At 36.1% G+C, this 12044-nt stretch overlaps 1 protein-coding gene across 5 annotated transcripts in view; it reads left to right on the forward strand.

The window, feature by feature from the left end:
- PIBF1 (progesterone immunomodulatory binding factor 1) overlaps positions 1–12044 on the forward strand; it is a 201543-nt gene that overhangs the window by 134232 nt on the left and 55267 nt on the right. For all 5 annotated transcript variants that reach the window (XR_007461128.1, XM_049647059.1, XM_049647060.1 and 2 more), the window contains exon 14: positions 6655–6757. Coding sequence is in view for 4 of the 5 variants with exons in the window: in XM_049647059.1 (XP_049503016.1) it covers positions 6655–6757 (103 nt within the window). In the remaining variant the exon portion in view is untranslated. The remainder of the gene's footprint in view (positions 1–6654; positions 6758–12044) is intronic.

Consider the following 12044-nt stretch of genomic DNA (forward strand, 5'->3'; position numbering starts at 1 on the left):
GGGGGGGGGGGGGGGGGGGGGGGGGGGGGCGGTGCGCAGGTGTGGAGAGGGGAAAATGGGCAATGGACATTGAGGAGGGCACTTGTTGGGATGAGTACTGGGTGTTGTATATAAGCCAATTTGAGGGGTACTTGGGTGGTACCCCAACAGTCGGTTAAGAGTCTGACTCAGGTCATGATCTCACGGTTTGTAAGTTCAAGCCCCACATCAGGCTCTGTGCTGAAAGCTCAGAGCCTGGAATCTGCTTCAGATTCTGTGTCTTCCTCTCTCTCTGCCCCTCCCCTGCTCATGCTCTGTCCCTCTCTGTCTCCCAATAATAAATAAACGTTAAAAAAAATTATAAGCCAATTTGACAATAAATTATATTTTAAAAAAAAGAATCTACCTGTGACACTAAATCATTCACTACAATATGCCCCATTTAAAGATGTAGGAGGTTGAAGTATAAAAGAAATGAACTGGCATCTGTAATATTTGCCTTCCCTTATCAACTTTATGTATGTTTTTATTACTAGTTTAATGCTCAGTTGCTGAGCACTAGTCATACTTTAATATTGAAGCTCTGCAACCTAAGAATATGGTTTCTAGCAGTGTGTTCATGTAAACAAAATGCATTTACAGCAAAATTGATTAAGAAGGATTTATTCAGTGCTGCTTTCGTTAGTACACACCACAGGGGATAAGACCTTGTCTTCATGTAAGTAGCATCTTTTGGGAAAGAAAAGATTAACACATGTCAAAGAATATTAAGAAACACCCAAAAATGTATAATTTAGAGCTGTATTGTATGCTAGACTATGTCAGTCAGAGGAATAGAGATCAGTGAAGACTAGCATGATCAGAAATGGAGGAAGTAGAACTTGCAAGGAGCCTTTAAGAAAAAGTTGGATCTATGTAAGAATGACAGAAAAAAAAAAAAAAAAGAAAAACTTGGATCTGTCAAGCAGTGAAATAGTCTGCCGTCTCCAGACGGGGAACCAACAGACGTATGTATAGTGCAAGGAATATATAAAACATGTTTATGGGACAGTAAGTGGAGTAGACATTAATGGAAAATAAGGTTGGTTCAGTTGACATTACAAAAGGCCTTCATATTTTTGTTTTTTTTTAATGTTTTTTAATATTTATTTAAGTTTGAGAGAGAGAGAGAGAGAGCACTAGTGGGGTAGGGCAGAGAAAGAGGGAGTCAGAATCGGAAGCAGGCTCCAGCCTCGGCACTGTCAGCACAGAGCCCGATGTGGATCTCGAACCCACAAACCACAAGATCATGACCTGAGCCATGTACTAGGGCATGAAGAAACAGGAGGTCTTATAAAGTTCAGTCTTTCAACAGTTTATTGCTGAACACCTACTTCCTTTGTACCAAATATTATTCAAGGTATTTTGAATACATTAGAGAACAAAATAAATAAAAATTCTAGTCCTTGGATAACTTTTCATTGTAGTTCATGAGAACTTAAATTTATACCAATCTTTCAAGAGAAATGTCTGAAAATCCGTAATGCACATGTGTTTTGACATAGTCATTATGCTTTCTGAGGAAATGGCAGTACAAGGTGTGCAAAGATAAACTTATGTAATTATTTAGAATTTTCTATAGCACATAGCACTGCTGTGACTGCTATAATTGGATTGTGTTTTTATTGTTGAGTTATAAGAGTTCTTTATTTTTCTAGATACGAGTCCCTTATCAGATAGGTATTTTGGAATGTTCTCTTCCATTTCATGGGTTATCTTTTCATTTTTTTAATGGTGTCTTTTGAAGCACAAAACTTTTTAATTATGATGCAGTCCACTTTATCTAATTTTTCTTTTGTTGCTTGTGCTTTTGGTGCCATATCTGAGAATCCTTTATCTAAAGTCAGGAAGATTTACTCCTGTGTTGAAGACGTACTCCTGTGTTTTCTTCTAAGCATTTATATTTTAGTGTTTACATTTAGGTCTTTGGCATACTTTAAGTTAATTTTTTTATGTCATGTAAGGTAAGGGCTGTGTACTATTTTAAATATGGCTACTAAAAATTTCTAAATTACATGTGGACTTGCATTATGTTTCTATTGGACAAAACTGGCCTAGACCAACAGTCTCCAAACTTTTTGATATGACTCCCTATTGGGGAAAAAAAATTGAACATTCACCCACCAATGTTTGTACATGTATTTATCTCTCAATTATATACATGTACTATCCTATGAATAACATGTATGTTAAAATACAAAACTACATAGAAAATTTAAATTTAAAGACACTTAATAGTAAAATAAATATAAATAAAATTTCCCACACTTCAGTGGATTGTTTTGTATGTAATTGCTTTTGGAGACCACCAGTCTAGACTGTGATCTTAACTTTATAATTGATTGGCTCAAATGTTCTTCCTTCTCCACCGTATTGATAGAGAACTCTCTCAAGTGCAGACCTGATCATGTTATGCCTACCCGACTTAATGATAAAATCCAAACTCAGCTTGTCATTTAAGGTCTTTCATATGTCCCTGCCTCTGTCTCTCTAGCTTCAGCCTTCACCATGCGCCATACATTTTATCAATCCACAGCATACCTCCCTGCACATCATCCTTTACCTATGCTTTTCTCTCTACCCAGAATGCTATTTCTCTGCTTCCTCTCCAGATTACTATTAGTCTTCATTCCTCAGTGTGCCCTTTCTTATCATTTAGCACACTATGGTAATTTATTTGTCCGTCTTCCTCAGGAGACTATCAGATCCTCCAGGTAGAAACTGTGTATTCCTGGTACCTATATAGGTTATGGGCTTTTAATAAATTTTTTTTTAATGTTCATGAATATCTTGGTGAATGAGTTAGTAAATACATTTCTTCTAATTCAACCTGCTTTTCTACAGACATTGATATTTATGATCAAGAAAAAAATTCTAATTTTTGAATCATTTTTGTTTCATTGTAAATATGATAATGATCAAAAATTTTATTTCTCGTTTTTTCTGCATGTCCTAGATTTCACAATATTTTTGTTTGTGTTTTTTGTTTTTGTTTTGTTTTGTTTCTGTAACATCCATAATCCATGGGCTAAATGTGTCATTTAGGGCAATCTAAGAACCTTAATACTTAGTACCATTTCTGAAATGTCTGTGAAGAAATGTGTTCTGCTGTCTTTACAGTGACTTAGAAGTAAATGTTTTAAATGTGATCAGTGCATCAATTGGAGACCAGTTATACCACCATGTCTTCTACATTATAAATATTATGTATCATAAGTGATACCAACATTCATAGTAAAAGTCACAGTCATTCTTGTCAGCATCAGTTCTTAGAAAGTTTTTCTCAATAAAATAGTTCTTTTTTTTTTTTTTTTAATATTTATTTACTTGAGAGAGAGAGAGAGAGTCCTGGGGGCCAAGTGGGCCTAGGGGTTGGAGTAACCTGTGCCCATAGATACACTCCTTAGTTACCAGAGTGGGGCTTTCAAATCCATTTGTTCCTTCCTTGGCTGGAGTCTTTATAGGGGGTGGCAAGGGCTAAATGCAGGGCCACACAATTTCCTTGTGGAACCTTATTTCTTTCCCCAATGGTTCTTTTCTCAGGGGGCCTGTCAAGGGCAGTTCCCCAACAGACAATTCCCCAGGTACTTTTATTAAGGCCAAATTACATAAAAGCAGGAGTACAAGAAGCTTCACGTCAGTGGGCCTCCCTGCAGTCCCGATCCGTCCACTGCCCGGGCCCTGCCATCAGGCTGGTTGGATAGCTTGGCTTCTGGCAAGAGAGCGTGAGCCGGGGAGAACAGAGAGAGAGAGGGAGAGAGAGAATCCCAAGCAGGCTCCACACTCAGTGCAGAACTCAGTGCGGGGCTCGATCCCACAAACCATGAGATCAAGACCAGAGCCCAAATCAAGAGTCAGCTGCTTAACCGACTGAGCCACCCATGCACCCCTCAATAAAATAGTTCTATATGCTAGTAATCAGAACAGTATAGAACACATTAGGAGCATTTCGAGGCCTCGTAAGATAGCTCCCTTCTATTTAGAGTTGATTTTCCTCAGTCAGAATCCCCAACCAAAATCAGGGCAATTTTTAGTAGAAGGAGGTAGCCCTGGTATTAGGGCTTAGGCACCAGCATGTCAAGAATTTCTCGAATTCACGGTTTTATATCATGTGATATTTTGCACTGATAAATGGTATCACACCATATCTGCGTAAGAGCATTATTCAATTCCCAAACAAACCAAAAAGCACCCAAACCAAATGAGCTACTTGCTGTTATTAAACTTGATGTCTTCGAGTCATTATCGTCTTCAGAATGTTGGTAATGGGTGACCTTTGCATCTGATTATTTTCTCGCATCCTTTTATCTTTCATTGAATGTCATCCGCAACTGTTTTCTGTGTAGTAGCCTTTGATTGTGTTATTATTCTATTCTGAGCATGGCACAAACATGGTCTGTACCTTCAACATCCATTTACTGAGAAATTAACTGTGTACAAAAAGACCCTCATCTTTCTGTGGGAGACTTATTCCTAACATTTATGAAGGATGAGGAAGAAAATGAAAATATGAGTGAAGATAACTCCAAGAATTTTTATTACCTTAGTAAAAAACAGAGTTAATGATATAAAATACTGATGTTTATGTATTAAAGCTGTAAACATAACATAAAATTAGCCTTAAGACTTATTTGTAGAGATCTTATTTTAGGGTCAAATTTGAGAGAACTTGGCATATTTTAGATTGGGAGATACAAAATGGGGTAGCCATAAACCGTAAACACCTGTAAAATCTGTAAAGGAAGAAAATAGATTAGTGGTTCCCTAGGGCTGGCAGGAGGATGGGGAGCAATGCTAACAGGGAAATACTTCTTTTGTAATCAAAATATTCTAAAATTAGGTTATAGTGTTAGTTGTATAACTTTAAACATACTAAAAACCATTGAATTGAACACTTTAAATGGATGGACTTTATAATATGTAAATTACATAGCAATAAAATTATATGTCAGTAAAGCTGTATTTTATTAAAAAAAAAAAAAAAAAAAAAAAAAAGATTGTCAGGGCACCTGGGTGGCTCAGTCAGTTAGGCATCCAACTTCGGCTCAGGTCATGATCTCATGGTTCGTGAGTTCGAGTCCCGCATCAGTCTCTGTGCTGACAGCTCGGAGCCTGGAGCCTGCTTCAGGTTCTGTGTCTCCCTCTCTCTCTGCCCCTCCCCGGCTCACACTCTGTCTCTCTCTCTCAAAAATAAATAAATGTTAAAAAAATTTTTTAAATGATTGTCAAAAAATAAGGACTGTGTATTTTCTGCCTCTAACTTTAGCTGATTAAGACAAAATCTTATGCCAGTTGGAAAGATAGAAATTTAGAAATGAGCATATCTAAACAAACTCCCCATTTCGCTGTATAAACTTTTATCAGAACTCATCTTTTTCATTTGGAATAACAAGGCCTTAGAAATGGATGTATAGGATGATGTTTAGCATTATTTTCAGAATTTTTTGTCTGCATTCCTTTATCCAAGATTAGGAAATATTTAAAAATATAATGGAATTGTTCCTGTTCCACATATAAATAAAATAATTTTCTTTAAAATGAAAATATTTTAGGGGCGCCTGGGTGGCTCAGTCAGTTGAGCGTCCGACCTTGGCTCAGGTCATGATCTTGGGTTCGTGAGTTTGAGCCCTGTGTCGCGCTCTGTGCTGACAGCTCGGAGCCTGGAGCCTGCTTTTCATTCTGTGTCTCCCTCTCTCTCTGTCCCTCCCCTGCTCATGCTCTGTCTCTCTGTCTCAAAAATTAATGAAAATATTTTATGCCGTGTCATTATATAACATCTTGGCCTCTCAGATTCCACAGCTTTTGCAATTCAGATTAATTCATATAGAATATGAAAATATGATAAATAAGAAATTATTAATTTTTTAGAATCACAGACAGGGTCTTTGGAGCAACATGTCTTCTCAACAGTATTAGCAGTTCTTTAAAGAATTCTACCCCTTTTTTTCCCCCTAGTTTTTAGGAGGAATGATTTTATAACTGAACTTTTTTTTTTAATTGTGTCTTAAAAGTGGAATTGGGGTATTTCATGTTTAATGTGATGTTAAATACTAAAGGTTACACTCTGTACAGTAAGTTGTGATCATGTGATAGTCAGAAGGTGATCTTTTACTACTGAGACATTCCCCATGTTTCATGCATCTGTTTCATCTCTACTTTCAATGTAAACTCTATTCAGTTGTTTTTTGTATTATAAAAGGCATCAGGTTGTGTGAGGGAAACACTGAAGCTTTTCAAAGTGCAGGCTTATTATTTCAACTAATTGCCTGATTTGTTTGTAAATGGGAAATTTTTATAAAAACGGAGAAAGCTGTAAATTGCTGTCTGTGGGCTTTTCAAGCAAGTATAATGTAACTCTACTTTCATAGCAAGGGCTAGAAGCCATTACTGCAGTAATCAATATATCGCAGTTATATTATTATGGAGATTTTAATGTTACTTTCAAAATTCTGAGCTGTTTGGATATTGGTCTTCCACTGTTGACACCTGATAATATTTGACTCCATATTTTTTCTGTAAATATTTAAGAATTACTAGGAAATGGTAAGTCAATTTTTAAGCACACAAACACATTTTTAATGTCCTAGATAACATTCCTCTTTTTTAAGCATTAATTTTCTTACTTCATTCTGTTAGTGTCCACTTGGCAAGAAGAGTGCTTCAGTTAGAAAAACAAAACTCACTGGTTTTAAAAGACCTGGAACATCAAAAGGACCAAGTAACACAGCTTTCACAAGAGGTAAATAACTTAAACAAAAGAAACATATATAAAGAATCACAGTGTTCATTTTAATTCTCTGTTACTCCTTTGTCTATCTTCTGAGCAGTTTTCAAATAAGCTGTTTGCTAGTACAAAATGATGTTACAACGTACAAAACTAACCTACTGTTAAAGCCTTATAAAACATCGTGCAGTGTATGGTAAAACTAAGATCAAAAAAGAGATTAAATGCCCAGACTAAATATAAATGCAGACTAGACAGGCGGAGCTTTGATTTCTGAGAGTAGCAACTGGCAAAACGGGTTTGGCGATTTTAGGTGGCATTTTGAGTTTTTTAATAAAACCTCATCTTAAAAATTTTTTCTTAAATTTTAATTCCAGTGTGGTGAACATGTACTGTTATCTTAGTTTCAAGTGTACAGTATAGTGATTCAACACTTCCATACATTACTCAGTGCTCATCAAAATAAGTATACTCTTAATCCCCTTCACCTATTCCCCCATCCTCCCCCCCCCCCCCCCCACCCACTTCCCCTCTGGTAGCCATCTGTTTAAAACCTCATCTTTTAAAGAGATGAAAAATTATCTATTAAACACACACTTAACTTGGTATACTCTTAAGCTCTCAAATTCTTTGGTACATGATAGTTCCCAAAGTATCTTTTAAAACTCAGATTCATATTTCTTATTTTCCTTAGCCTTATGTCATCTAAAAAAGATACATATTTGTACATGGTATTTTTAATCCTTTTACTTAACACTAATTACATTTTTCTGTACTTCTGAAATTCGAGTAATAAAATAATTATAACCAAAGATGTCACCTCATTAGTATTCCTTTTATTTCCTGAGTTTCAGCATAACAAGTTTTTTATGTTAATAATTTAAAACTTCGATCTTATAATAAAGGGATTTTTAGAGGCATATATTAAAGACTATCAATACATATCATGTATTCTTTGTTTTCTGAAGGACCTGTTCATATTTACCTTTATAGTACCCTCTATTAAAGTACTTTTAATAATGTGACATTAGGAGGATTTCTGTGCTCAAATTCCAAAAGACCAGAAATCACTTCCTACTACGGGGCCCGACATAGAGTTACACTTAGGATGGAAGAGTGTCGTGCCACAGCCAGCTCTGCCGGCAGGAGTGCGAGGCACAGCCAGATTTGGAGCATTTCTTGTGTCTGTGGAATAAATATTCCTACCGCGACTAACTTTGAGCTGCCAACATCACGTCACTGCACACGGAATAAAGATACTCAGTAGCACACTGTTACATATTCTCCCCACCATACAGATACAATAGACTTGGATAAACTGAAGAGCACAGATAATAGTAAAGTAATTAAAAATCCATGACTTTGAAAATTTGTTCCCTTTTTTTAATAAAATTAATTTTACTGGGGCGCCTGGGTGGCTCAGTTGGTTGAGCGTCCGGCTTCGGCTCAGGTCATGATCTCATGGTTCTTGAGTTCCAGCCCCACATCAGACTCTGTGCTGACAGCTTAGAGCCTGGAGCCTGCTTCTGGTTCTGTGTCTCCCTCTGCTCCTCCCCCGCTCATGCTCTGTCTCTCTCTCTCTCCTTCAAAAATAAATAAAAACATTAAAAAAAATTTTTTTTTAAATAAAATTGATTTTATTGGGGCACCTGGGTGGCTCAGTTGGTTGAGCATCAAACTTCAGCTCAGGTTGTGATCTCATGATTCATGAGTTCAGGCCCCACATCGGGCTCACTGCTGTTGGCATGGAGCCTGCTTCGGAACCTCAGTCTCCCCCTGTCTGCCTCTCCCCTGCTCACACTGTCTGTCTTTCTCAAAAATAATAAACATTTAAGAAAAACATGTCTTGATTTTAAAAATAAAATAAAATTGATTTTATTGTAAATTTAAAGTTTTTAATATTAGATGTATTAACATTCAGCTCACAAAATTCCTGAAAATTTACTAGTCAGCTGTCAGAAACTACTGTAAGCCAGCACTACTACACCATGAAAGGATAAATAAATGATTACAGAAACCAATGAGAGGTTAAAGAAATTTCTGTTTGCTAATACATTATACATCACTCATGTTTGTTTTAATTTCAGAATAACCTATCAAACATATTTCTAAAAAAAATTAAACTTGTCCATACTTGTATAGGTACATATCTGCACGTCATAATATTACCTTAAAAAAAAATAAATAAAACTACCTTCCTGAACACTTCAGTTCATTGCAATAGGAATTGTTTTTTAAGTTTATTTATTTTGAGAGAGGGAGAGGGAGATAGAGAATCCCAAGCAGGCTCTGCGCTGTCAGCACAGTGCCCAATGTGGGGATCAATCTCGCAAACTGAGATCATGACCTGAGCCAAAATCAACAGTCAGACACTTTTTTTTTTAACGTTTATTTATTTTTGAGACAGAGGGAGACAGAGTGCGAGTGGGGGAGGGGCAGAGAGAGAAGGAGACACAGAATCTGAAACAGGCTCCCGGCTCTGAGCTGTCAGCACAGAGCCCAGTGTGGGGCTCAAACCCACAAACTGTGAGATCATGACCTGAGCCGAAGTCAGGCACTCAACGGACTGAGCCACCCAGGCGCCTCAAGAGTCAGACACTTAACCAACTGAGTCACCCAGGCGCCCCCATTTAAGGTAAGCTGTTGGCTTATATTGAGAAAAAGATTTAAATACTGAAATACATGTGATAGAAAATGGTATGATACCTAGAATTTGCTTTTAAATACCCTGTAAAAAGTGGGGGAAGGGCTCATAAATCAAAGAAGAATCTCAAAATCTCAATCATGTTTGGAGCTGGGGGAAGATTATATGTGGATCTATTATTCAATTCTGTACTTTTATGTATGTTTGAAAATTTTTCATAAGACATTGGGAGAAAGAATCAGTAACCGTATCTTAAAAGTTTTATGGCTACCTTAGTATATAACTTTTCCCTTAAGATTGAAAATAAAGTATTATAATCTGAAATATTCTGCCGATTTAACTGGTTTTTGCCTCACAAAAATTATACTGCTTAAATTGAAAATATATAAACTAATTATCTGAAAGATGATAGTACAGTCAGTATAGCAACTGACTATTCATGATACATGGTGAAAAAAATAGAGAAGGAAATTCTCTCAGGATCTATATTCTTTTAAACAGTTTAAATATTAAAACTAGCTTGGAATCTTGAGAATAATATACAGATAAAACAAAAAACTAAAGCTAGAATCACCATTGAGTTAAATATGTTATTGAGAATATGTCTGAGATTAAACATAAATGAATTGCCAACATGAGAATGCTAAAAAATAGTCAAAATGAAAACAAATATTCCTTTTATAGTGGCTTTATTGAGGTATAATTGACAAACACTAAGCTGCACATACTTAAAGTGTACAATATGATAACTTTTGACACATGTATACCTGTGGAATCACCAAAATGTGGATAATGAACACATACATCACCCCAGATGTTTCCTTGTGCCCCTTAGGAATCTCTCCCAAACTTCCCTGTCCCCAAGATGGTCCTCAGGCAACCACTGACTTGCATTCTGTCACCATAGATTGACCATGTTTTTGATATTTTATATAAATACAGTCATAAAATATGTGTATACATTATATACACACATTTTTTTGGTCTGACTTGTTTCACTCTGCCTAATCGTTTCAAGATTCACCCATAGCCCTTTTCATTGCTGAGGAGCATTCCATTTATGGGTATACCACAGTTTTGCATTCATTCACCTGTTGATGGGCATTCAGGTAGTTTGCTGTTTTCGCCTGTGACAAACAATGCATATATGGATATCCATGTACAGTCTTTCTATGAACGTATGCTTTTGTTTCTTTTGGGTAAAGACCTGGGAGTGGACTAGGTGGATCATGTGGCTAAGGGCCTGCTTAATGTTTTAAGAAACTGCCAAACTGGTTTACAAATATTTGTGCCATTTTACATTTCCACCAGCTGCATACGAAAGTTCTTATTCTTCTACATCCTTGCAAAGACTTGATACGGTCCATGTTTTTAATTTTAGCAGTTCCGATGGGTGTGTCATGGTCTCTCATTATGGTTTTAATTTGCATTTTCCCTAATGACTCACGACAGTGACCATCTTTTCGGATGCTCTTTGCCCTCTGCTCTCACTGGGAGAAGTGTCTTCAAATGTTTTGCCCATTTTATCACATTGTTTTCTTATTATTGAGTTTTGAGTATTATTTGTTGATTTTAGATACAATTCCCTTATCAGATATGTGATTTGCAAATATTTTCTCCCACTCTGTGGCTTGTTTTTCCATCTCTTAAACATGTTTAAAGAGCAGCTTTTGTCAAATCCAGTTTATCAATTCGTGCTTTTATGGACTTTGTTTTTAGTGTTGTATCTAAAATATCTTTGCCTAACCCAAGGTCACAGGGTTTTTGTCATGGTGTTTCATAGTTTTAAGTCTGTAATCCATTTTTAGTTTATTTTTGTATTGTTTGCAAAGTATAGATTGAAATTCACTTATCTGCACATTGAAATCAAATTGTTCTCACATCATTTGCTGAAAAGACCTTGTTGAAAATCAGTCATAAATGTGTGAATTTGTTTCTAGACTCCCTGTTTCCAGTTATCTAATTTGCCTGTCTTCATGCCCAGACCACACTCTCTTGATTTCTGAAGCTTTATAATGTCTTGAAATTAGATAGCATTGGTCCTCTAATTCTGTTCATTTCAGAGATTTTCAGCTATTCTGTATCCTTTGCATTTCCATATGAATTCTGTAATCATTTCTACAAAGAAAAAAAGAAAAAGCTGGGTTTGATTTTCATTGGGATAGCATTGAATCTACAGATCAAGTGGGGAAAATTGACATCTTAATAATATTGAAATGCTATCCTATTAATTGGCCATATCCTGCCATTTTTATTCTTTAGTGTAAAGGTTTCACATCTTTTGACTAGTCTTTTTTTTTTTTTAAGTTTTTTTATTTATTTTTGAGAGAGAGAAAGAACAAATGAGGGAGGGCAGAGAAAAGATGAGAGAGTGAATACCAAGTAGGCTCCACACTTCAGCACAGAACCTAATGCAGGACTCAAACTCATGAACCATGAGACCGGGCGCCCCTTGACTAATCTTAATGTTGTATTATGTTTTTCCATTCTTCTACTTTTAACTTCCTTATGTCTTTATAATTGTCTTATAGGCATCATATGTAGATGGATCTTAGTTTTTTTTATCCATTCTAACAAAACAGGACTTTAATTGGAGTTTTTAGAACATTTACATTTGATGTGTCTCTTGATAAGTCTGTCATCTTGCTATTTGTTTTT

Source organism: Panthera uncia (genome assembly GCF_023721935.1).
Source record: "Panthera uncia isolate 11264 chromosome A1 unlocalized genomic scaffold, Puncia_PCG_1.0 HiC_scaffold_16, whole genome shotgun sequence".
Taxonomy (NCBI): domain Eukaryota; kingdom Metazoa; phylum Chordata; class Mammalia; order Carnivora; family Felidae; genus Panthera; species Panthera uncia.